The sequence below is a fragment of the Ovis aries genome, chromosome 3, assembly GCF_016772045.2.
Source record: "Ovis aries strain OAR_USU_Benz2616 breed Rambouillet chromosome 3, ARS-UI_Ramb_v3.0, whole genome shotgun sequence".
Taxonomy (NCBI): domain Eukaryota; kingdom Metazoa; phylum Chordata; class Mammalia; order Artiodactyla; family Bovidae; genus Ovis; species Ovis aries.
In genome coordinates this window covers 125959394-125981733 of record NC_056056.1, presented here as the reverse complement: position 1 = coordinate 125981733, position 22340 = coordinate 125959394, and the positions used below count along the sequence as shown (strand labels likewise).

Below are 22340 nucleotides of genomic sequence, written 5' to 3'. Positions count from 1 at the left end.
TCAAAGAAAGGTCTGGCTAGGTTTTAGTGCATGCTTCCTTAAAATGTTCAGTTATTTTGTATGATAATTACAAAGCAATAATTTTCCATTCTTTCAGGAGAAAAGTTTTTTGATATTGATAGCGGAAGAAATGCTCCTTTGCATGCTCCTCCATCGGAACATTATACTATTGTTTTTAACACCTTTGTACTGATGCAACTTTTCAACGAAATAAATGCACGGAAAATTCACGGTGAAAGAAATGTGTTTGAAGGAATCTTTAATAATGCCATCTTCTGCACAATTGTTTTAGGCACTTTTGTGGTACAGGTGGGTAATTGTAAAAGAGCGTTTCAAATATGATTACTGTGTGGAGATCTTAGGTAAGCAGGTGGCTTATTCCAGAAAATACTTGACCTCAATGTGTGGGCCTTCTGTGAATTGCCTTGATGACATCAAAGAAGAATTTTAAATATCACAACTCAAGTGAAAATCTGCCCCATCCTGAAGTTCTGCCTATGAATGAGCATATTAAACTAGGACCCCTTCAGTGGCACTACTGGTTCTGCGGCTGCGACACTGCTTACGGCAGTGTTTGCTCACGCTCACTCTGTTTCTGATTATCTATTCTACATTGCTTTTATGAAAACTGTTATACTGTTGATCTTATTTAAGGCCAGTCTTAACAGCTAACCACTTCTTAGTCTACCTAGAGTGATCCCTTAATTGCTTCTAGCGATTAATAGCAGTTGTATTTCTACAGTTGAGTTCATTATTAAGTAAAAATAGGTTTTGAAATAAGTATTTTAAAATCCACATGATTCTAAATGACTGCATCCTGAGTTGGTTATATGCCAGCTGTATGTTTTGTTACATTGTCAAAACAAGGCAGAAGAGAAGTGGAGGATGGGGTATGAACAGTGAGGTTGAGAAGGAGTAGAAAGGACCGAATTTTGCCATTTTTATAAAGACCATAATAAGAGCAAACTAAGCGTCACTTTACGTGTGGTAAATTTTACGTAATTATGTATTATACCTATGTTTTATACCACCTTGAATTCTGTGGTACTCTTCTATGCAAACGCCTGTTAATAGCAGAATCTGGAATCGAAGCAGGTGGGTGAATGGTGCATGATCACATCAGGAGGTCAGTAAACACAGTAAGATTTAAAAAGTGAGCTTTTCAAGGATAGAATCAGACAGTGACCATGCTAGTTTCAAAATGAAGGTCTAAGAATTTTGAAGCGTTTATTCATTCCATGCCTTGGGCACTGGATTCTGAAACCCAAACTCTCAATTATTTCTCTGCAAACCATTTCTGTTTTAGCTTTCAGTTTTTCTGTCAACTTGAGAGGAACTGTTGCTTGCTTAGTTGTTGTATAGTTTCTGGAAGCATTTTATTTAAAAGAAATCATTATTCTTGATACACTAAAATGTTAGTTCCTACTTACTGTCAAAGTTAGGTTTATTTTATGTTTTTAATATATGGGGATTGTAAAAACATAACTTCTTGTCTCTCTACCAAGCAAGTCTAATAACACTTAGTTGCTGGCCTAGATTGATATGCCCAGGACAACTGATGGAAGTAAGGTCATTCTTCAGTGCCTTTGTGCTACTCAAAGCATGTTTGGATCAACTATTTTGTTTGTTCATTACAAGTCCACAGTGAGATATAAGGAGCATGGGTCAGAGTGTAAGTCAGCAACTTCACTAAATAAATTTATTCTTGATTATTCCTCCAGATAATAATTGTGCAGTTTGGTGGAAAACCTTTCAGTTGTTCAGAACTTTCAATAGAACAGTGGCTATGGTCAATATTCCTAGGAATGGGAACGTTACTCTGGGGCCAGGTAAAAAAATCTCATCACTTTTTGTTCAAACCTAAAGTGATTTTTTTTTTTTTAATTTCTAGTGTGTATACTCTTTAATCAATTCTATAACTTGATTCTAAGTAGTTTTCATTCTGGGTCAAGAAAGGACATTCAGAGATTCTTTTTAATGTAATATTTGTTCTAGTATGTCACTTGGTATTAATTATGATTATGCCTATGCAATAAAACACTAATTTCTTACATAGTCTTTTAACTTGTTTTTTAGAACAAGTTTTACACCTCTTACTAAAATCATACATTTATAACTGGTCAGAATGCTAATATCTGTATCTTTTGCTCTATGACCTGCTTTGCATTTTCAGAATTAATATTTTAATAAAAATATGCTTTAGCCATTTTATCATTCTGTTATATAATTTCATTGAAATGTAGCATTAAAAAAATCTTGGGTTTCAGTTGATATGACAAGTGTTTCCATAAAACTCCTGGTGTCTGGAAAAATAGGCCAAAGAATGACATTTTAGATGATTTGGATTGAATGACTTTAACAGTGTACATATAAAATACACTGCCTCAAAAATGAGATGTCCTTCATCTTCACTATGGGTAGCTGACTTGCAGATGTATGTCATTGTTTTTTCAAAGATAAGTGATAACAGTGTGTATGTTCATTTTAAGTCTATTTGCATGACTAGAAGACTGATGGAGAATCTACTAACATTTTCATAAATGCAAGTTAGCACATGTTACAGTGTGTAATTGATGTGAACTAATTTATGGTTATTTTACAAGTCAGACTAAACATTCAGATTGTGCTTAACCTTAACTCAATCTTCATGTGCTTTTTATCTTTTTCTTTTGCTTCTAGGCTCTGAGCTTTCTCTTCTTACTCATTGTAAAGACCTTTTCTAACAGAGATCTTCTTTTAAGTAGGATCTGTACTAGGTCCACATTTTTCTTTTAACTGTTCTAGTTACTTTATAATGTTCCCTCACAGGCAAAGCCAACCCCCCCAACTTCCCCCCACACCTGGCTATTTTCAAGAAGAGGAAATTCAGTATCGTGTACATGCCTAATAGGCATTAGCAACTGTCTTTGGTTGACATTGTCCATTGATTTTTAGGTGCCATGGTAGAAAGCACTGATTTGTTAAGTCAGGAAACCTAGGGTCTTAGTCACTCCATGAACAAGTCGCTTTCTGTGTCTCTGAACCTGTTTCGTCTCTGAAATGAGGTGGTTGAACTAGAAGTTCTCGGAGCAGTTCTGATACTCACTGCATGCCTGTTTCTCCTAACTTCCTTAAGAAATGGCTGTTAACACTTACAAGTTAATACATATTGGTATTGTTCTATCTTTTATGTCTTCTGGGGCATTTGTTCCTGTTTGGTATCATTCTCAATCAGTGTTAATCCAATTTTAAATAGTTATACTTTATGAAAATAAATACATTGAATAAAATCTATTTTCAGTGCAGCCTGGAAGGTTTTCTGAACTTTAGTGTGTTTTTTCCTCATTGAATTCTTAAAGCGCTAATGAGATGTAAACTTCTTTTGCATCCTATAAGATCGATTTTCATTTTATTTGAAATAAATATGAGTTTAAGTGTATATGTATATATATATATCAAAGCATGGTTGAATGATTCATGGTCTCGAATGTCTTAAATAAAATTTGCAAATGTAATCAGGTTATTTTCATTCAGGGAAACTTTTGCTCTTCAAACTTAAATCTTTTGTGTAGCTAACAGAAGAATGTTTTTTGTTCTGAGAACGAAGGCCTATGATGGACAAGGTTTCATTGCTTCATTGGTAAAGATAGTTGGCTCTTGAGTGCAGCTTTTCACTCCTTTTCTGTATTGAAGTTGATCAGTTTCATTGTATCTTGATATGGTTTGTCTCTAAGTTCTCTCCCCTGTGTTGTAGCTTATTTCAACAATTCCAACTAGCCATTTAAAATTCCTCAAAGAAGCTGGTCATGGCACACAAAAGGAGGAAATACCCGAGGAGGAGTTAGCGGAGGATGTGGAAGAGATTGATCACGCCGAGCGGGAGCTGCGGCGTGGCCAGATCTTGTGGTTTAGAGGTCTGAACAGAATCCAGACGCAGGTATGGGCCTGGTGGAGAGGTAGGAGAGACGATGGGAGCGGGAGCCAGGGGCCTCTGGAGCTGGGGAGGAGGTTTGAATGTGCTCCTTCGCTTCCTTTCTAGCCTCCCCAACCCACAGAACTTACTCTTTGAAAAATAGTACTGGTGCCTGGAATGAGTGCAAGTTTTAACTGACCACGAAAGAATGTGTCCGTATGCCCCTAAGCTCCTTTTCTCCTAGCTTTTTTTCCACCCCCTTCATCTCCAAATGCTCCTCTTGCCTATTTATCTGCTCTGTAAAAAGTGCCTTTTTCTTTACTTTTTATATGTTGATAGATGGAATGGTCCTTTCTCTTGTTCTCTCTCTCTCTTGCTGAGCAAGCTGTCACAATCTCTGATTCCTTGCAGATGGATGTAGTGAATGCTTTCCAGAGTGGAAGTTCCATTCAGGGGGCACTAAGGCGGCAACCCTCCATCGCCAGCCAGCATCATGATGTAACAAATATTTCTACCCCTACACATGTAGTGTTTTCCTCTTCTACTGCTTCTACTACTGTGGGGTGTGAGTGTGTGTTCCTAAGTGCATGAAATTAACATTTCCTACTTCACACACCTAACGTTTCTCATTTTCTCCTTAATGTTTAAATTCATTGTTCAGGCTTCTCATAAAGCTTTCTTTTCGTAAAGTGGATTGAGACCTCAAAGTGTTGTCGTTGTTGTCGTTTTATTTCTCAGAGGGCTAGAGAACAGGTGGCACAATTGAAACCAAAGATCAGACATGAAATCTTTGTCTCTACGCTAACTCTGATAGTTAATACGGGGAATAAAACTGTAGCTTAGAATTTGTGAAACTACTATAAATTTTTGAGTATATGCCTTTAAACATATTCCATTCTGCATGATTCCCAAAAGCATGTGATTTGACACTGATCTAACAGAACCGAGAAATTGTGTTTTTAAAGCTGAAAATGAACTTAGTGTCTTGACTTGTATCTTGATCAGTTTAGAAAGTAAGTTGGTACCCTGAAGAAGAGTTCTGAGCATATACCCAGGTATTTGCCTTCTTAGACTTCCCTGGTGGCTCAGACAGTAAAGCATCTGCCTCTAATGCAGGAGACCCGGATTTGATCCCTGGGTCGGGAAGATCCTCTGGAGAAGGAAATGGCAACCCACTCCAGTACTCTTGCCTGGAAAATCCCATAGACAGAGGAGCGTGGTAGGCTACAATCCATGGGGTCGCAAGGAGTAGGACACGACTGAGTGATTTCACTCACTTGCCTCCTTAGCCTGGACTTTGTGGGCTTGCTGTGAATTTTTTATTTATTTTGTTTTGTTTTGAGGTAGAAACCCTATAGAAGCTTCTAAGTTCTTTGGTATTTATGTGAGGTTTTTTTAATTGATACAATCAATTTAAAATTGCTTCCTAGATAAGATATTCTATTGAGTTTTCCAAAGAAGCAGGGAAAATGCATTAAGATTTTTTTTAATTCAATTTTTTTTTTTAAGTTTACTCAGCTTTCCCACCGCTGCCTACTCCCACCTCTTACAGCAACCATTTGCTTTTTTAATATCTGTGAGCTTGGTTTGAGGCGGGGAGCGGTTTATATGTCACATATACATGCAAGGGAGATCATATGGTATGTGTCTGTCTCTGTCTGTTTTATTTCATTTAGGATAATAATACTCTCAGGGTTCACCTGTGTTTTTGTAAATGTCCAGAATTCCTTCTTTTTTATGGTTAAATACTATTCATGTGTGTGTCCACCATACTTTGTTTATCCACTCATTCATCAGTGAACGCTTAACCTTGTTTCCATTTCATCCTAATAGATGTGAAGTAATACGTCGTTGTGATTTTGACTTGCATTTCTGTGATTAGCAATATTGAGCATCTTTTCATGTACCACTTGGCCATTTGTATATATTTTCTGGGAAAATGGCTGTTCAGATCTTTTGACCATATTTTAATTGGACTATTTGGGGGTTTTGTTATTGATTTGTATAGATTTGTAAATATATATATATATATTTTGAATATTTACCCCATATTATATACATAGATTTGCAAATTTTTTCTCACATTTTATGAGAACAAAATATTGCCTTTTCATTTCGGTCATGGTTTTCATGATATGTAGAAACTTTTCAGTTTGATGTAATCCCACTTGTTTGTGTTTCCTTTTATGCTTTTGGTGTCAGATTCAAAAAATCGTCATCAAAACCTATGTCAAGCTTAGCATCTGTGTTTTTTCTAGGAGCTTTATGGTATCATATCTCATGTTAAAGTCGTTATAATTCTGAGTTCATTTTTGTGTGTGATGTAAGATAGTGGTCCAGTTTCATTCTTTTGCATGTGGTTGTCCCACTTTCCTAACACCATCTATTGAAGTGATTGACTTTCCCCATTGTATATTCTTGATTCCTCTGTTGTGAATTAATTGATCGCCGTGCAGAGGTTTATTTCTGGGGTCTCTGTTCTTGTCCATTGATCTGTATGTCCATTTTTATACAAACTCATGCCAATATCATACTGTTTTAATTACTACATCTTTGTAATGCAGTTGAAATCAGGGAGTGTGATGCCTCTGGCTTTGTTTTTATTTCTCAAGATTGCTTGGCTATTCAGGGTCTTTAGTGATTCCATACAAATTTTAGGCTTGTTTGTTCTATTTCTGTGGAAAATGCCATTGGAATTTTGCTAGGGATTACATTGAATCTGTATTGCTTTGGGTAGCATGCACATTTTAACGCTATTAATCCTTCCAGCCTATGAATGGAATATCTTTGCATTTATTTATGTCATCTTCAGTTTCTTTTATTACTGTCTTGTAGTTCTCAGTATACAGGTCTTTCACTTCCTTGGTTAAATTTATTCCTAGATACTTTATTATTTTTAATGCAATTATAAATGAGATTTGTTTTCTTAATTTCCCTTTCACATAGTTATTAGTATAAAGAAATATAACAGATTGTTGCATTTTAGTAAACTCTCTCTTATAACCTTTATCATCCTTACTCTGAATTAGCTTGTTGATTCCATGGTGGATTCTCAGTATATTGGAAGCATTAAAGATATAAATGCACCCACCCCTCATCCATACCCTCCAACTCAGTCGTGATACCTGATTTGGGCAGTGACTTATCTTTTCCATTTGATCTTTAGCCAGTGAGAGACTAAAGAGAAATCTTGGGAAACGTTGTTCAGTCGCTCACTTGTGTCCAACTCTTTGCAACCCTACAGACTGCAGCACACCAGGCTTCCTTGTCCTTCACCATCTTCCAGAGTTGGCTCAAGCTCACATCCATTGGGAAACTGGGGAGAGGATAAATTAAAGGAGAAAACAATGCTGTTTAAAGAAAAAGAAAGACTGTTCACTTAAGAGTCTACCTGTTCACTCTTTGTTTAAGTAATTTTCATTTGCCATTTTTGACAGTGTTGCACAGCAGGCAGAATAGGAACTATCCCCATTTTACAGGTCTGAATGCTGACTTAGAGTTTAAATGACGTGTCCATAGCTAATAAGCAGAGGCAGCATGAACAAAGAGCACCCAGGTGCTGAAAAGACAAACTGACCCTGTAACTTTAGACATGTTATATCTTTAGGGTGACTGACTTTAGGATGTTACATTTGTATACATGGACAGATAGCAATCTTCCTCTTAGAAGTTACCGTGGTGCCACCTGCCTGAATGACGTGGAATGGGCAGCCTTATGCCCCGGCCTTAGGCCTGGGATAGCTGATGTCACTTGCATCCCTCCCTCATCTGGAGTCCACATGATTCCTGGCTTTCGAGGGCATGTCACCACTCCTGCCTTCACCTCCTGCCCTTAGTGTTCACTTTGTTGTATTTCATAAACACTGCAAGGCCTGCCACATGCCCTGCAACCTCCCGACTTTGTCGTCTAGGGAGAGAAGCAGATGAGAAGATAGGAATTTCGACATGGTGATGAAACAGTGTTATAACAGAGTCTTCACCCCTCCCTGAGAAGTCAGGGAAAATTACCTAAGGAAATTACTCTCAAGCTGACCCCTTGATAAAATTTGTTGGTTGGGGAAAGCAGATCCCAGCTGATGTAGTTTAAAACTAAAAGAGTAATGAAATGAAGGAGTTGATGAGGCTGGAATGGAAAGTAAGCTTCTATTTATATCCACAGAAGGAGCCAAACTGAGACTTAATCCTGATATATTACCTCCCCTCAAAACTGAAAAATTGCAAACTGATAGACAAGTTGAAAGATGAATCCATATAAAATCCCTTTGCCTGGATTTACCACTTCTTAATGTTTTATGATATCTTCCCTGGTGGCTCAAAGGTTAAAGCGTCTGCCTCCAATGCGGGAGACCCGGGTTTGATCCCTGGGTTGGGACGATCCCCTGGAGAAGGAAATGGTAACCCACTCCAGTATTTTTGCCTGGAGAATCCCAGGGATGGAGAAGCCTGGTAGGCTACAGTCCACGCAAAGAGTCGGACACGACTGAGCGGCTTCACTTACTTACTTAATGTTTTATGATGTCTGCTTTATCTTTATAATATTAATATATACCATTTTATCTAATACACAGTCCATATTTAGATTTCTTCAGTTGCCCCCAGAATGTCATATATTACAGCTCTTTTGATCCTGGGTCCGAGAAAGGACATTCAATAGTGTATGTTATGACTCTTCTCTCCTTTAACCTGGATCCATTTTCTCTACCTTTATTTTTCATAACAATGATTTTCTTTTTTAAAAATCCAGGCAGATTGTTTCATAAAGTGTCCTACATTCTGAATTTGACTGTTTCCTCTTGATTAGCTTTAAGTTAAACTTCTTTTGACAAGTTTTATCTACTAGGTGGTATAAATTCTGTTGATTTTTATTTTCAGCAAAATTTTTAACAGTTGACTTTTTTCACTAGGTGTGGTATCATATTAACTGTATTTCTCTGTATAATTGTGTCCCAGGCTTTATATTAAATATCAAATCAATCACAAGCTCTGTTTTAAGTCTTACACACCCACACCTGCTGCAGACTTCTTTTCTGATGCACAACTCTGTATGAAACCTCTGAGTTGCTGGGCACAGGTAGCCAGGGTAATGGTGTTAATTCATTTAATGGAAGGTTTAATTTTATCACTGGGTTCCTGCCCTAGTAGAGAATAATCTTAGGAATATATATGTCAAACTTCTTTGACTCTTTTTTTAACCTCTTTTTTAAATTGGAGTATAGTTAATTTACAATGTTGTATTAGTTTCAAGGGTACAGCAGAGTGATTGTTATACATATATATCCACTCTTTTTCAAATTCTTTTCCATTATAGATTATTACGAGATACTGAATATAGCCCTCTGCTATGCAGTAGGTACTATCTGGCACTTGACAGAAAATATTTCCCAACCCCTATTCCAGATAATTAAGACATTAGGTATTACACAGGTCTCACTTTGAGAAAATTCGATGTACAAAGACACAACTTGGAAAAGCAACCTAGAATTTTCTTTCCTGTTGCAAAGTATCTTTTACTTTACCATTGAAATTCTTTAATTTATAGTGCACGTAGTAAAAGTATGATGACAAAGTTCGGGAAAAGTCTGTTGTAGAAGGTAAAATAGAACTGTCTCCTGTGTACCATGTTTTGGGCAGTAATATTCTTTTCTCCTATCAAAAGTTAGGATTATATTTAAGAAAATGGGTGGTTTAGCATGGTACATGGTCCTACTTTGCTAGATTTAATGTAGTGCTTACCTTAGTCATCACTTCCAGTTTCCTAAAATTACTTTATTATTATAATAATCATTTCAATGTATTGTTTGCCATATGTGCCTCATGCCTCAGATTTTTTCCTCTCAATAATTTATTCTTAAAAATTTTTTCTTGACATAGGAATTGTTGAATTTTCCTTAAATAGTGTTGTACATAGTAGGTCTTTATTGCTATTAAAAGAATAGCATTTAAAGACTGGATTAAATAAACAGTAGGGGTTGAATTGTCAAAAATAGGTAATCAGTTTCTGCTTAAACTGATTTCTTTGTGGTATTAAAATAATTTTCTATCTACCTACAGTATAATGCATGCAATTGTGCTTTTTCATTACTCAGAATTACTATTGTACTGTGAGAATTTTACCTATAAAAGTTACAGAGATGAGAGCAAATATACTAGCTCAGTGGCATGCCTTAGATCCAGTGCTTTCTTATTTAATGAGCAGGAAGTAAAACAAATTTGTTTCAGTGACCCCTAGTTAATCTAGATGTATTTTGTGTGCCTAATATGAGGACTGTTTTTTTGAAAAGTATATTGCTTTGGAGCATTTCTAAGCTTCCCTTGTACTGTGCTGACCTTAATCCTAGAAAGTACCTTATTCTAGTAAAGTTAGTTATAAAGTTAATGTCCATATATTCTCTTCTCTTACTGACTTGAAAGAACCTGGAGTTGGGAGTCCAGAAATCTTAGCTCTTAAGACTTTCTGGCGCTAATTTGGAGGGACCTGGCAAGGCAGCCACCTGTCTTCAGTTGCTCAGTTTATTATTTGTAAAGTGGTTGAAAAACTATCTCAAATATCCTTTCAAGGTTCGATGTTCTAGGATAACATAATAAATTTTGTCAGATGGGGGGGAAATTTGAAACACTTCAGTGGAAAGGAATCTGATTTCAGCTGTCACAGGTGTGTGTAACTGTATGTATAAATACACTTGCTGCCCTCACCTGCTTATTACTTTTTACACTCTACCCGTCCTGCAGCTTTGCTAAACTCCCAGATCTCTAACTTACACCCATAACTTTCTTCTGAACTCTGAATATTTCCACTTTGGTTGTTTAACAAATTTAACATTTCAAAAATTGATTCATTTTCCCCGTGATTCTTCACTACTCTCCTCCAGCCAGACTGGTCAGAACAAAAGAAAGACCTCAACTGCTTCTCTAGCTCCATTAGCAATACCAGCAAACAAGTCCAATAAGCAGCAACTTCAGAGTCACGTTAAGCAGCTCATCACCCACCAGATAGGCTGGCTGGTCCTCCAGTTCGTATTCTCTGTGCATACTGGCCACTGACAGCGGCGAACACGGGAGTACAGGAATCACTCCAAAATCTTGATTTCAGTTCCTTTGGTTAAAGTCTCAGAAGTGGGGATCTGGAAGAGTCAAATGCGTATGAGTAGAGTAGAATGGGGATTACCAGGGGAAGGGGCAATTGCAAGATGCTGTTCAAGGGGTACAGAGTTTCAGTTATGCAAGATGAATGAGTTCCAGAAGTCTGATGTATAGCATGGTGACCGTAGGTAACAGCACTACTGTCTACTTGAAATTTGCTAGCAGAGTCCAACCTCAGGTGTTCTCAACACACACAGACAATAACTATGTGGGGTAGTGAATATGTTGATTAACTGGATTGTAGTGACTGTTTCATGCTATAGATGTGTATCAAATAGTCTTGTATGCCTTAAATATATGCAGTAAAAAAGTGGGCATAAATTGTTACATTTTTACAAAATAAATTGAAATATCCCTGTGAAGAAATTTATTTTTTGAATACCGTTGTTTTAAATGAGGTGATTTTGGTGACTTAGGACTTTAGTCATCTTTTTTCCTGAAATGTCAATGTCAGTTATATCTGGATAACTGACATAATAAATAATAATAATCCAGTTATTTGGGGTTAAGTCTTTATGATACTGGATTAATGAGACCCCTAGTCTGTATGTTTAGTAATGTATTTGAGTTGATTACTCATTGACCTCTTTTCTTCCATATAGCAGAATTCTGAGAAGGAAGATGAATTGTTGGTCTGTGTGTTTAAGGGTGAAAATGCTTGAACACTTTTTCTTCTCCTTGGGAAATTTTTCACAGAAGAATCTCCGAAAGTTTTTTATTTTAAATCTGTTCTTTCCAGTGGAGTGTAGTACATAAAGTTATTTAAGTTTTATTATTATAGAGAAAAATACTAACACTTTATAGACAAATGGCATATACTCAAATATTTATAGCTGTTTAATGGCACTTCATAGATATTTATTTGGGTTTTGTCTTTATTTTTATTTTTTTAATTAAGGGTGTAGTGGGGTAGATGTGAGTTCATTGTGGCATTCAGCTTATATTTGCTTGGCTTTTTCATAGTCGGTGACTCCCTAATTCCTAGCATGATGAGTAGTAACCCTCTGTGCTTGACTTCGTTTAACTTATTTGAATTGTTTTTAAAAATTATATTTCTTTTATTTAAAAAATCAGCTAACGCTTGTGTATGGTTAATTTTATGTTTGTTTTCTCTTTGATTTTGTTTTCTTAGGGAAAAATATCCTATAAAATGGCTATTAAATTCTTAGCCAGTGACAATGAGATATTCTTAGTATTACTTTGAATTCTATACCCTTAATTCTTAGAGTATGTGGTTTCGTTGTTCTGTAGTGTCCTACTAAAATATTCATTTTTTTTACAGTGTATTGCAAGTTCCACTGCATTACATGCAAATATGATTCACTCATCCCTAGCTGTTTGTGGATTCAGACTCATAAATGAACCATTTTTAAATTAAGGTAACAGCGTACTGATATGTCTCTGTGTTTTCTGATATTTACAGATTCGAGTGGTGAATGCATTTCGTAGTTCTTTATATGAAGGGTTAGAAAAACCGGAATCAAGAAGTTCAATTCACAACTTTATGACACATCCTGAGTTTAGGATAGAAGATTCAGAGCCTCATATTCCCCTTATTGATGACACTGATGCTGAAGATGATGCTCCTACAAAACGTAACTCCAGTCCTCCACCCTCTCCCAACAAAAATAACAATGCTGTTGACAGCGGGATTTACCTTACAATAGAAATGAACAAGTCTGCTACCTCTTCATCCCCAGGAAGCCCACTACATAGTTTGGAAACATCACTCTGATTGTAAGCTGAATGTTAACACACTAGCTGCATTGTAAAGAAACAAATTGAAACTGGGTCTTTTCACATATTGTGACGGACAAGATAGTATTCTTGTCTCTGGACTTCAACAGAAGACATACTTGTACGAATGTAGATTTATTTTTTTAAAAAAAAAAAGCAAAGCTTTCTGCCAGACTGAGGGTGCTTTTTGGGGGGTGGGAGTAATGAACTGACAGATAAACAGTAACTCAGTATAAGTCGACCTGTGGATCATCAGTAGAACCTAAGAATGGTCCTGAACAGGATGTTAGCAAAGTTTTAGTTGATCTCAATCCTTGATGGGAGAGAGGGAGGAGTAAAGCTGGGCAAGCAAGCAAAGAGCCCTGGATCATTGAATTGATGCTTTAATTTCTGCTGTTGGCTGTTAATAATTTGGATTATTTATGTTTATAAATGATGCAGATCTGTTTACAAGGTTTGTAGATACTTTTTTTGTTCCTGTTCATAGATGGGACGCTTCCTTATAACTGATGCAGAGATAAAATTAGTCCTTCAAATACTGCTGTATTTTCAGGAAAAAAAAAAAAGGAGGGGGGTGTTTCTATTGAAACTGTACTAAATTTTTGCCTACAATTTACCTTGTTAAATACTGTAGATAAATTGCTAATACTAATAGCCAAATAGATAACACTAATGCTTTGTTTTAAAAAAAAACAACAATGAAAAAAAACAAACAAAAAAAAAAAAACATGAGCAGTGGTGTTCTAATGAAGTTATGGCATCTGTCTTAATTAGTTTCTTAAATACATTTACTACTTAATGGTTTTGAAACAACTGTTTAATTTTTAAAATTTTTGAAAACTTGCTAATAACCTTTGTTCAGAATTTAGTAGATTGTTTAATGCAGGACATCGACGACATAATGAAAGATGCTTGAAATGCTTTTGTTATTTCAGGCAAATCAAATTAAATCAAACTATCAAACGACAAGAGAATTTTAGTCCTTTTTGTTTTTGTCTAAACATGTTAGTTCAGTGATGTCTTGGTGAACTGTGAGTGAACTGTATTGATTTTATTTTTTTCTAATAAATCCTTAGAAACCTTCATACAGCATGAGGGCTGTTGGCATTTTGAAAAAGGTTAATAAGTAGAAGCATACATGTTTTCCTTTTGTTTTTGAAACTTGTTTGTAAACATAAATAAATATGCCCTTTTATTAAATAAATACACAGCAATTTTTTTAAAAAAGAACTTTGAGCTTCTTTACTCAATTCTGCCTATGTGGTACATCGGTCTGTTCTCTTTAACTGCAATTGGAATAAATTTCAAGATGGTAACAGCCCCATGAGGTACCCTCTTTAATTCCTTGGTGGCAGTCTACTAGAACCAGATTAAGAAAATCATTGCAGTTTGACATGTTCTTCATAGAGTTTATTTAGTTTGCTTAAAATAATCTCAGAGTTTAAAAAAATAGTAATAACAACCACCTTGTCTCTGATACATTTGTTTTCATTCTTAAGTGGCCAAATAACAAGTCAGTTAAAATGATAATGTGAAAAGATGGGAAAGGCCCTAAAGATATATATTTAGATACCTTACTTAACCATATGCTGGAATGCCTGTCTCTAACCCAGTTGGATTTTTTAAGTCTTTATTTCTTTTGTCTGCCTTCTCCCCTTTGGCCTCTGTCTTTACCATTTAGGAACTGGCACTGTGTTAGGGCCCAGATTTCACCAGATATGCAATCCTCAGGCTGACATAAAGTTTACAAGGACTACTACAACATCTGAAAATGCTGACCCAGCAAAGAGACATTTTAGTTGATGGTGCTTGATATTTTTGGTGGGTGGGGGAGAATCTTTTTCTCTCCATCAATCCTTTGCAATTATCCTCTGCAAGACTTAGAAACACACTGGCTCTGTCAGCATTTGTAATTGTACATTACTCATCAGGTATTTAGAGTGAATCATACTGTAAAAAGAGGTAGCATGATATGCTGGAAAGCATACTAGGCTGGGAATCAAGACCTGGTTTCTAGTCTGGGTTTTGCTATTAATGTGCTGCATGACCTTGACCTTGGGAAAATCATCTCCCCTACACGAGGGTGGTGGACTTGACTATCTGGAAGAACCCTTTTTAACTCTAAAAATTCATCCTATCAACTGGAGAGCCTACAAGGCATAGGGAATAGAGAAAAGGGAAGTGTTTTCAGTTTTCTTTTTTATTTTGATTATGCTTAAATATGAATGTAATTACCAAAAGATATAGAAGTGCATGTGCTTTGGAGGGTTTGTACTGAGCTTTTACAGTATTCGTTTTTCAACTCAAGGCAATGGCTTTTTACACCAACTCTAATCCATAAACGGGTCTTATGACATCCATGAAGTAGTAGCAAGACATGCTTAGTGTGTATTTCTCTCTTTGAGACACTGTAATTTCTACCAGAAATTTCCAGAGCATTATGTAAGTAGGAAAAAAATGCAAGCAAGCTGTTAAAGATCTTGGATCCCATTATATAGTATGTATTGCCGAAATCAGCATCTGTAATTCAATCACTTCTTCTCTTTTATCCTCTAACCAAAAAATTGTTTAATTTTGCATCCCAAATGTTTTTAATCTTTGTATATTTTTTAAAAATCTTTTTCTCCTCATCATTGCCTTTTTTGTGGTTGTAAATAGACTTACTTGCACTTTGAAGATGAGTTACTCCTTGTCATCTTATAAATATGTGATATGGTAATTTTCATAACAGATGTCAGTTTTGAACCAAGAAATGGCAATTTGTTTATAAGAAAAAAAAAACTGGCTTCATTTCTGTGAAACTGCTCTTTGAAAATTTCTTTTTACACGTGTAAGCCAACTGAGATACCGTGATGGTGTTGATTTCTTTCAATGATGCTTACCATCTATTTTAGCCACTGAGCCTTTTATTATTTGTCTATTTGTAAAGTTTATTTGTCTTAACTCATTTAATAAATATACTGTTTATCTGTTTCTGAATGGGGACTGACTGAACTTTTTGAATATTTAAGTTAATCTGAACATCATATTTTAAAATTACTTTTTTCTACTTGAAATTTTAAAAATCTAATTAATGAGAATTCTGTAATGTACTTGAAATGTTATGGTTCTGTTACAGTGAATCAGTGTCCTAATATGCATGATCTTGCCCCTAGAATGAATGTGGGTATGTTGTCCATTCTCTCATGCCCACCATCTTCAATCTTAGTAGCTCAAGAGTTAATTTCTGCAGTCCAGGGGAAAGTACAGTTTTGGTTTTAGAAAAGATTATATTTTCACATTAACTGTGAGACCTGATTTTTTCATTAACTAATCCAAACTTGTCAATAGCAATTATCTAAAGTTTATGGTAACAAAATTAATCAATTTGCCCTCTGCTGGTATTTTTATAATAAATTTTTAACATAAATTAGCAACTTTGAACTACTGAGAAAACTTTGAATTTTTTTGGTTACGAATACTATACTTTTCCATTAGTAAATATTATTCAATTAATGAGTATATGAGTACCATATTTATGAGGAGAGATTTCTTCCACTTTATCAAGTTCAATTCTGTAAGTGTACTAAATATTAGGGTTGAATTTTGAATGAAATCCCTTTGTAAAATTCACGGAATAAGGAAAGTTTCTATAAGTTTTTGTGTATTGACATTTTTTTTCTTGCCTGTGTCTTTAGAGAGCTCCTGTTACACTACAGCTGCTTTCTTTCCTTTAACCTCTGCCCCTCTAGGACCCTAATATCCAGATCCCACATTGCCTTTTACCTTTTCCAGTTAGTGTTACATTCACTTGTAGACCAAAAAATTTTATTAGTGTAGTGATACTACCTACCTAAAAGCAATCTTAGAAAGATCCTTGAAAATTTTTTTTCTGTTCAGTTCAGTCGCTCAGTCATGTCCGACTCTTTGCGACCCCATGAACCGCATCGCGCCAGGCCTTCCTGTCCATCACCAACTCCGGAGTTCACTCAGACTCACGTCCATCGAGTCAGTGATGCCATCCAGCCGTCTCATCCTCGGTCATCCCTTCTCCTCCTGCCCCCAATTTTTTCTGTTAGAATAGGCATTATAAAAATGCCATGAAGAATGTTCCATGCTGGAAGAGGAGTCTTGGTTCTGTCCCTGTGCTTCGCAGCAGTACTGCAGTGCAAAAGGAAATATCCTGCAATTTGTAGGGGTGGTTTTGTCTCAGATTCTCGATAATTTACTTCTCCACTTTTTGTCTTAAGAACGACTTCTTTAACATTGTCCCTATTCTGCGTATAGATGATAATACTAAACATAGGCATGTTTAAGCTATATTCTCTGAATTCAGTGTCATTATTAAACTGGTTAACATTAATGGTTCCAAAGTAGGAAATTAAAGGAAGAAGTAGGCCTATGTGCTTATATATTATCGGTCTTTGGCCCAACTTTCTTAACCCGCACTGTATCCTAGGAAAACAAGTTTCCAAGTCAGTATTACGTGAATCTGGGTGTGGGGGTTCAATGTGGTAAGTTTCTAAGATTGTCTTAAAGGAAAGTGAAGTCGCTCAGTCACTTTTTGCGACCCCAAGGACTGTAGCCTACCAGGCTCCTCTGTCCATGGGATTTTCCAGGCAGTAGTACTGGAGTGGATTGCCATTTCCTTTTCCAGGGGATCTTCCCAACCCAGGGATCAAACCCGGGTCTCCTGCATTGTAGACAGACGCTTTACTGTCTGAGCCACCAGGGAAGTCCGAATTAAATCCAAATTACAAGGGCCACATAGCTTCCAAATTAGTTTTTAGGTAATTAAATATAGACACTGATACTTTCCTTACTATTCAAAGGAATCTTGTCACATCACAGGTGAATATGTATAGAGTACCTGATCTGTCAATATGCTAAGCTGTTTATGTGGACTATGTAAGTAATAACCCTGTGTTACTTCTGCCATTTTACATAAGGAGAGACTGAGGCTTAGCAAGTTTAAGTAACTTGTTCTGGGTCACATGATGAGCTGGAATTGACACTAAACAGATCTTTGCAAGAGCCCAGGCTGGTAGCTATTGGCTTTACTGCAGTGCTAACATCTTGTCATCTGGAATCCAGGCCCAGTGCCTAAAAACCTTAACTTTTAAATGTTTCTTTGTTGTTGTTCTTTTCTGATATCAAATGCATCAGAGTTGGTCTTAAAGATTCTTCACAACCTTGCTAGGTTATGAAGAGACAGGGAAAGAATCACTGATTAAGATGTATAACCCAAGCTTTCCTTATAATCAGACCTCGTGTAAGGTAAACTCAGTAGCAATTGCTTCTTTTCCTGTGATGTATAATGAAAATTGATCACTCTGATGAGATAATAGCATTTGTCTTGAAATTTATGAAACCAAAATGATAGGGTATGTTTCTTGAAGAATTATTCTGTCTTCCAGTTGTATTTTCCTTGGTGAAAATTTTTAATGTTTTAGTGTTTAGCCTAAGGGAGTAACCCTATTGCACATTAGACTTCAATAATTTTTAAAATAAGCAAATTGCACCCATTATTTCACAGCTGTTTTAATACCATTTTATATTAACATTGTTTATAGTTTGTGAATAGCCATCCTCCCAGTCTGTCAAAATGAGATACTTGCTGATTTTTATAATCTTTAAGGTAACATTATCTTACTGATGATAAAATATTTTAAGATTCTTTCTTTTTTTTCCTGTTAGGCTGTTCTTGGATCATAAAAATTTAGCGTAAGGCATACCTTAATGAGTAGTTTGAGACGAATGCAAAATTTTTTTTTAAGTGAACTCAGGGAGAGTTGTATTATCTGAGGTTAGAATTTCAAATGTAGAATGTTTCTGGTGGATCTAGGATTCTGCTCTTTCAACCATAAGCCTACTCTCAGTTGGCTTCAAATCCTCCAAGAAGGGTAGTCTGTAAGTATCTAAAATATTTCATTGTCTCACTTACAGACTTAGAATGGCACATAGGTCTTAATCTGAAGTGTGGAGGAGAGTATGACAGTGAAACCACGCCATGTTTTCCCGAGTCTGGGATTTAACTTCTTAAGAACACTACTCTAGTGTCTGTCTCCTGGTTCCTCCCTCCCAACAACTGCTCTCCTGCTCTTTGTCTGCATCTCCTCTCCAGTCATTTGGTCAGGGGAAATTCATACCATTCTAGACAGGAGAACAAATCAAGGCCCTTCCTCTTGGAGACTGTACTGTAATGGGTGAGAGACCTATGTCAGGTGATAGGAGATGGTGCTGTGTCAGGGAAGCCTCTCGAACGAGGTGACATTTGAGCAGAGGCCTGAAGGAAGTGAAGGAGCCAACTTCGTGGTTGCCTGGAAGACCCTTCCAAAGAAAGGTTCCGGTAGCTGGGGAAAAACAAGTGTGGCTGGAGTGGAGTGAACCAGTGTGGCTGCGGTGGAATATAGCCTGAGAGGTGTAATGCGAGGACTTGCTTAACCTTATAAGCCTTGGCAAGAGTGTTGGCTCTTAGGCTGAGTGAGATGGGAAGCCAGTGGAGGTTTCTGAGCCGGGCAGCAGCAGGTCCAACCTTTGAGAGGCTTGTTAGCTGTTCAGCAGAGGGAGAGGTTGGAAGTTAGAAAACCAGTTAGGAAGCCGTTGCCTTTTTTGGATGCTTTCCATGCCAGCTTAGCTCATTCTGTTTTTGTAGCCCCAAAGCTGTATTGTAGAAGCTTCAGGCTACTAAAAAAGTCTTGTGGACCCCTTATTTTGTTACATGTTTTACCCTTATGCTTGATACAGATGACATAAGGCTGGCATTTTTAGTCAACTCACAGAACCTAGGTATTTTCCTCATTTGCTTCAGTCTCTATGCATTTTCCCACATGAATTATAGTACTATGTTTTTACTGTGTTATTCAGAAACATGGTCACAAATAGAATATAGTCATTTTTCAGCTGTTCAGTCTCTAAGATTATAATTGCACCTTCTCCAAACTAGCCTTTTTTTCTTTCTTTTTTTTTTTCCTTTGTGAAAGCTCTTTACACCTGCTAACTTTATTTTTTATACCAAGCGTGACAGCTAGTCTTGATTCCTTCATCTCCTAGTCTTTTTTAGCTAGTTTCCTGGCCCCATCCTATTGAAGGCACTCCAGTAGGCTGCCTCATACCTGCTCTGTCATCGACCAAGATGGCTTTGCTTCCTTGACATTTCACACCTTGGTGCACAATCCTGAACCACCGCTAGCTTCATATCTGTGCTCAGCTTCAGAGTATGCTCACAGTCTTGCTGGTGAACACAGTTCACATTCATTTCCTGGTTTTTCTCACTGATGCTCAAACCAGACTTTAATGCTTTATTCTCTTAAGGGTCATTCTTCTTTGTATATATTCCAAACCTTTTACATTTTTCTCAGGGCAAGGATTCAAGATGTGGTTTGTCTCAGTTTAGAACATACCTTTCCGTTTTACCTCTCACTGTCAACCAATCCTATATTTATTCACACGTTTTTAGCAGACATCTGCCTCACCTTGTACTTCTACTACTGGTTTGGGGTCCCAAAGAACAAGATTTTACCTCTGTTGATAGTAAACTGTTGTGTTAGTCCTTTCATATCACTGTGACTCCTGTTTTGAACATCTAGTTTCATCCCTGACCCTTCTCAATTTAATGCTGCCCAAGACAGTGATTAGCTTTCTTTCTACTCCTTTATGGAAACCAGTTTCTCACCAAAATGGAAAGACATAAGACACATCTGCCAACAACCCTTCACCTTACTTTTCAAAACTACTACCAGGTTGGTATTCAGTTCAGTTCAGTCACTCAGTTGTGTCCGACTCTGCGATCCCATGAATTGCATCACACCAGGCCTCCCTGTCCATCACCAACTCCCAGAGTTCACTCAGACTCACGTCCATCGAGTCAGTGATGCCATCCAGCCATCTCATCCTCTATCGTCCCCTTCTCCTCCTGCCCCCAGTCCCTCCCAGCATCAGAGTCTATTAATGCCCTTTTAATCCAGTCATTCAACCAATTAGGGGTCACCTCATGAAGTATTCTGTCATCCTACACACAGCCATCAGATCCGAAAGTAAATATCTTACTGAAATAGTCAGCTGCATTTCCTATTTTGCTACAGATACTTCATCCTTGCTTTCCAGCATTTTGTCAGTTTCTTGATTTTCACTCTTACTGCCCTAATCTATTCCCTCTTTACCTCAAACCCATATTCTTAGGTTTCTTAACCATATGATCCACATCCCTGTCCTCTCCTCTCCCATCATCAGTCCATTATAACACGTAACCCCTGCTGCTGCTGCTAAGTCGCCTCAGTCATGTCCGACTCTGTGCGGCCCCGTAGACGGCAGCCCACCAGGCTCCCCTGTCCCTGGGATTCTCCAGGCAAGAACGCTGGAGTGGGTTGCCATTTTCTTCTCTAATGCATGCAAATGAAAAGTGAAAGTGAAGTTGCTCAGTCGAGTCCAACTCTTCGCGACCCCATGGACTGCAGCCTACCAGGCTCCTCCATGCATGGGATTTTCCAGGCAAGAGTGATGGAGTGGGTTGCCATTGCCTTCTCCAAACACTTTAAATGCCCCTGAATTGCTCCTTGATAATTCTGGCCTTACATGGTTGTCGCGTGCCCACTCTCCATGCCCTGAGCACATTCTCTATCCGTCTTCTCTCCCCTCTCTTATGGATTCCTCCTTGAAGCTCCATGTTCCTGGCCCCTTTTGTACTTCACACCTCTTTGTAGTGCTTGAACCACCAGACCTCAACGTCTCAGATGTATTAGGGAGAAATAGGGAAGAGTGTTTTCTTAAAGGAAAAATCAGCTCCCCAGGAGAGGACGTTGAGGCTTAAAGATTGCTGAGGTTTAGGTAGAGGTGATGTGATGTCAGAAGAGCATTTCCATAGAAGTCACCCCTGGGGTCTGGTTCCAACTGTGCTTTGTGCCAGCTTATAATACCTTGAGCCCTTATTTTCCTCCACAGAAGTGCAACCATTAACGATTCTTCCACAGCTCTGGGTTTTCAGATGGTCTTGGAGTCATGAAAGCACTTTGACAATTATAAAGGGCAATGCAAGATGGTACTGTTGACTCAATAGCGACAGAAACAATCCTGTGAAGAGCTATTCCTGTCTCTCCCAATAAATTTGGTTTAAATAGAAAATTTCAGAGTTGAAAAGTGCCCTTAAATCTCAATTGGTTTATAAACACCCAAGGCTTTGTGAAGAGTACCCTGGAGATTCATCTTGCTAGAAGTAGTAGTGTTTGCTTCCATTTCCTTTTTTCTGTGCTTTTAGTCACTATAAACATTATACATTTTAAAAATAAGCAGTTTGCTTGCCTCTTGCACATCTGGAGGTGGAGATCAGATGAGTGTGCTAGAAACCCACTCAATTTTTTTTTTTTTAACTATGGTATTTAGCTAAACACCACTGATGGTTTTGGAACCCAGTTTTAATGGCTTTTTAAATCCTAGTCATAACTATTTCTATAATGGGCCAGGGGATAAGACCATATTTCCCAAACTTGGTTGTACAGTGGAGTCACCCAGGGAACATTAAAACATACTGGCTTGCACTCCCCAGGCATTGTGGTAGAGGCTGTGGCCTGGGTTTCAGGAGTTTTAAAAACTTCCC

General features: G+C 37.3%; 1 protein-coding gene across 9 annotated transcripts in view; it reads left to right on the top strand.

Annotated features, from left to right (window-relative positions):
- ATP2B1 (ATPase plasma membrane Ca2+ transporting 1) overlaps nt 1-15748 on the top strand; it is a 134417-nt gene extending 118669 nt beyond the window's left edge. For 2 of the 9 annotated variants that reach the window (XM_042246594.1, XM_012174072.3), the window contains exons 18-22: nt 98-309; nt 1722-1829; nt 3734-3916; nt 4304-4390; nt 12456-15748. In XM_042246594.1, coding sequence (XP_042102528.1) covers nt 98-309; nt 1722-1829; nt 3734-3916; nt 4304-4390; nt 12456-12767 — 902 coding nt within the window. In that variant the 3' untranslated portion in view covers nt 12768-15748. Of the gene's footprint in view, nt 1-97; nt 310-1721; nt 1830-3733; nt 3917-4303; nt 4458-12455 lie in introns of all 9 variants that reach the window. The other 7 variants (XM_060414023.1, XM_060414022.1, XM_060414019.1 and 4 more) reach the window with 5 other exon arrangements.
- Nucleotides 15749-22340: the final 6592 nt, after the last annotated feature.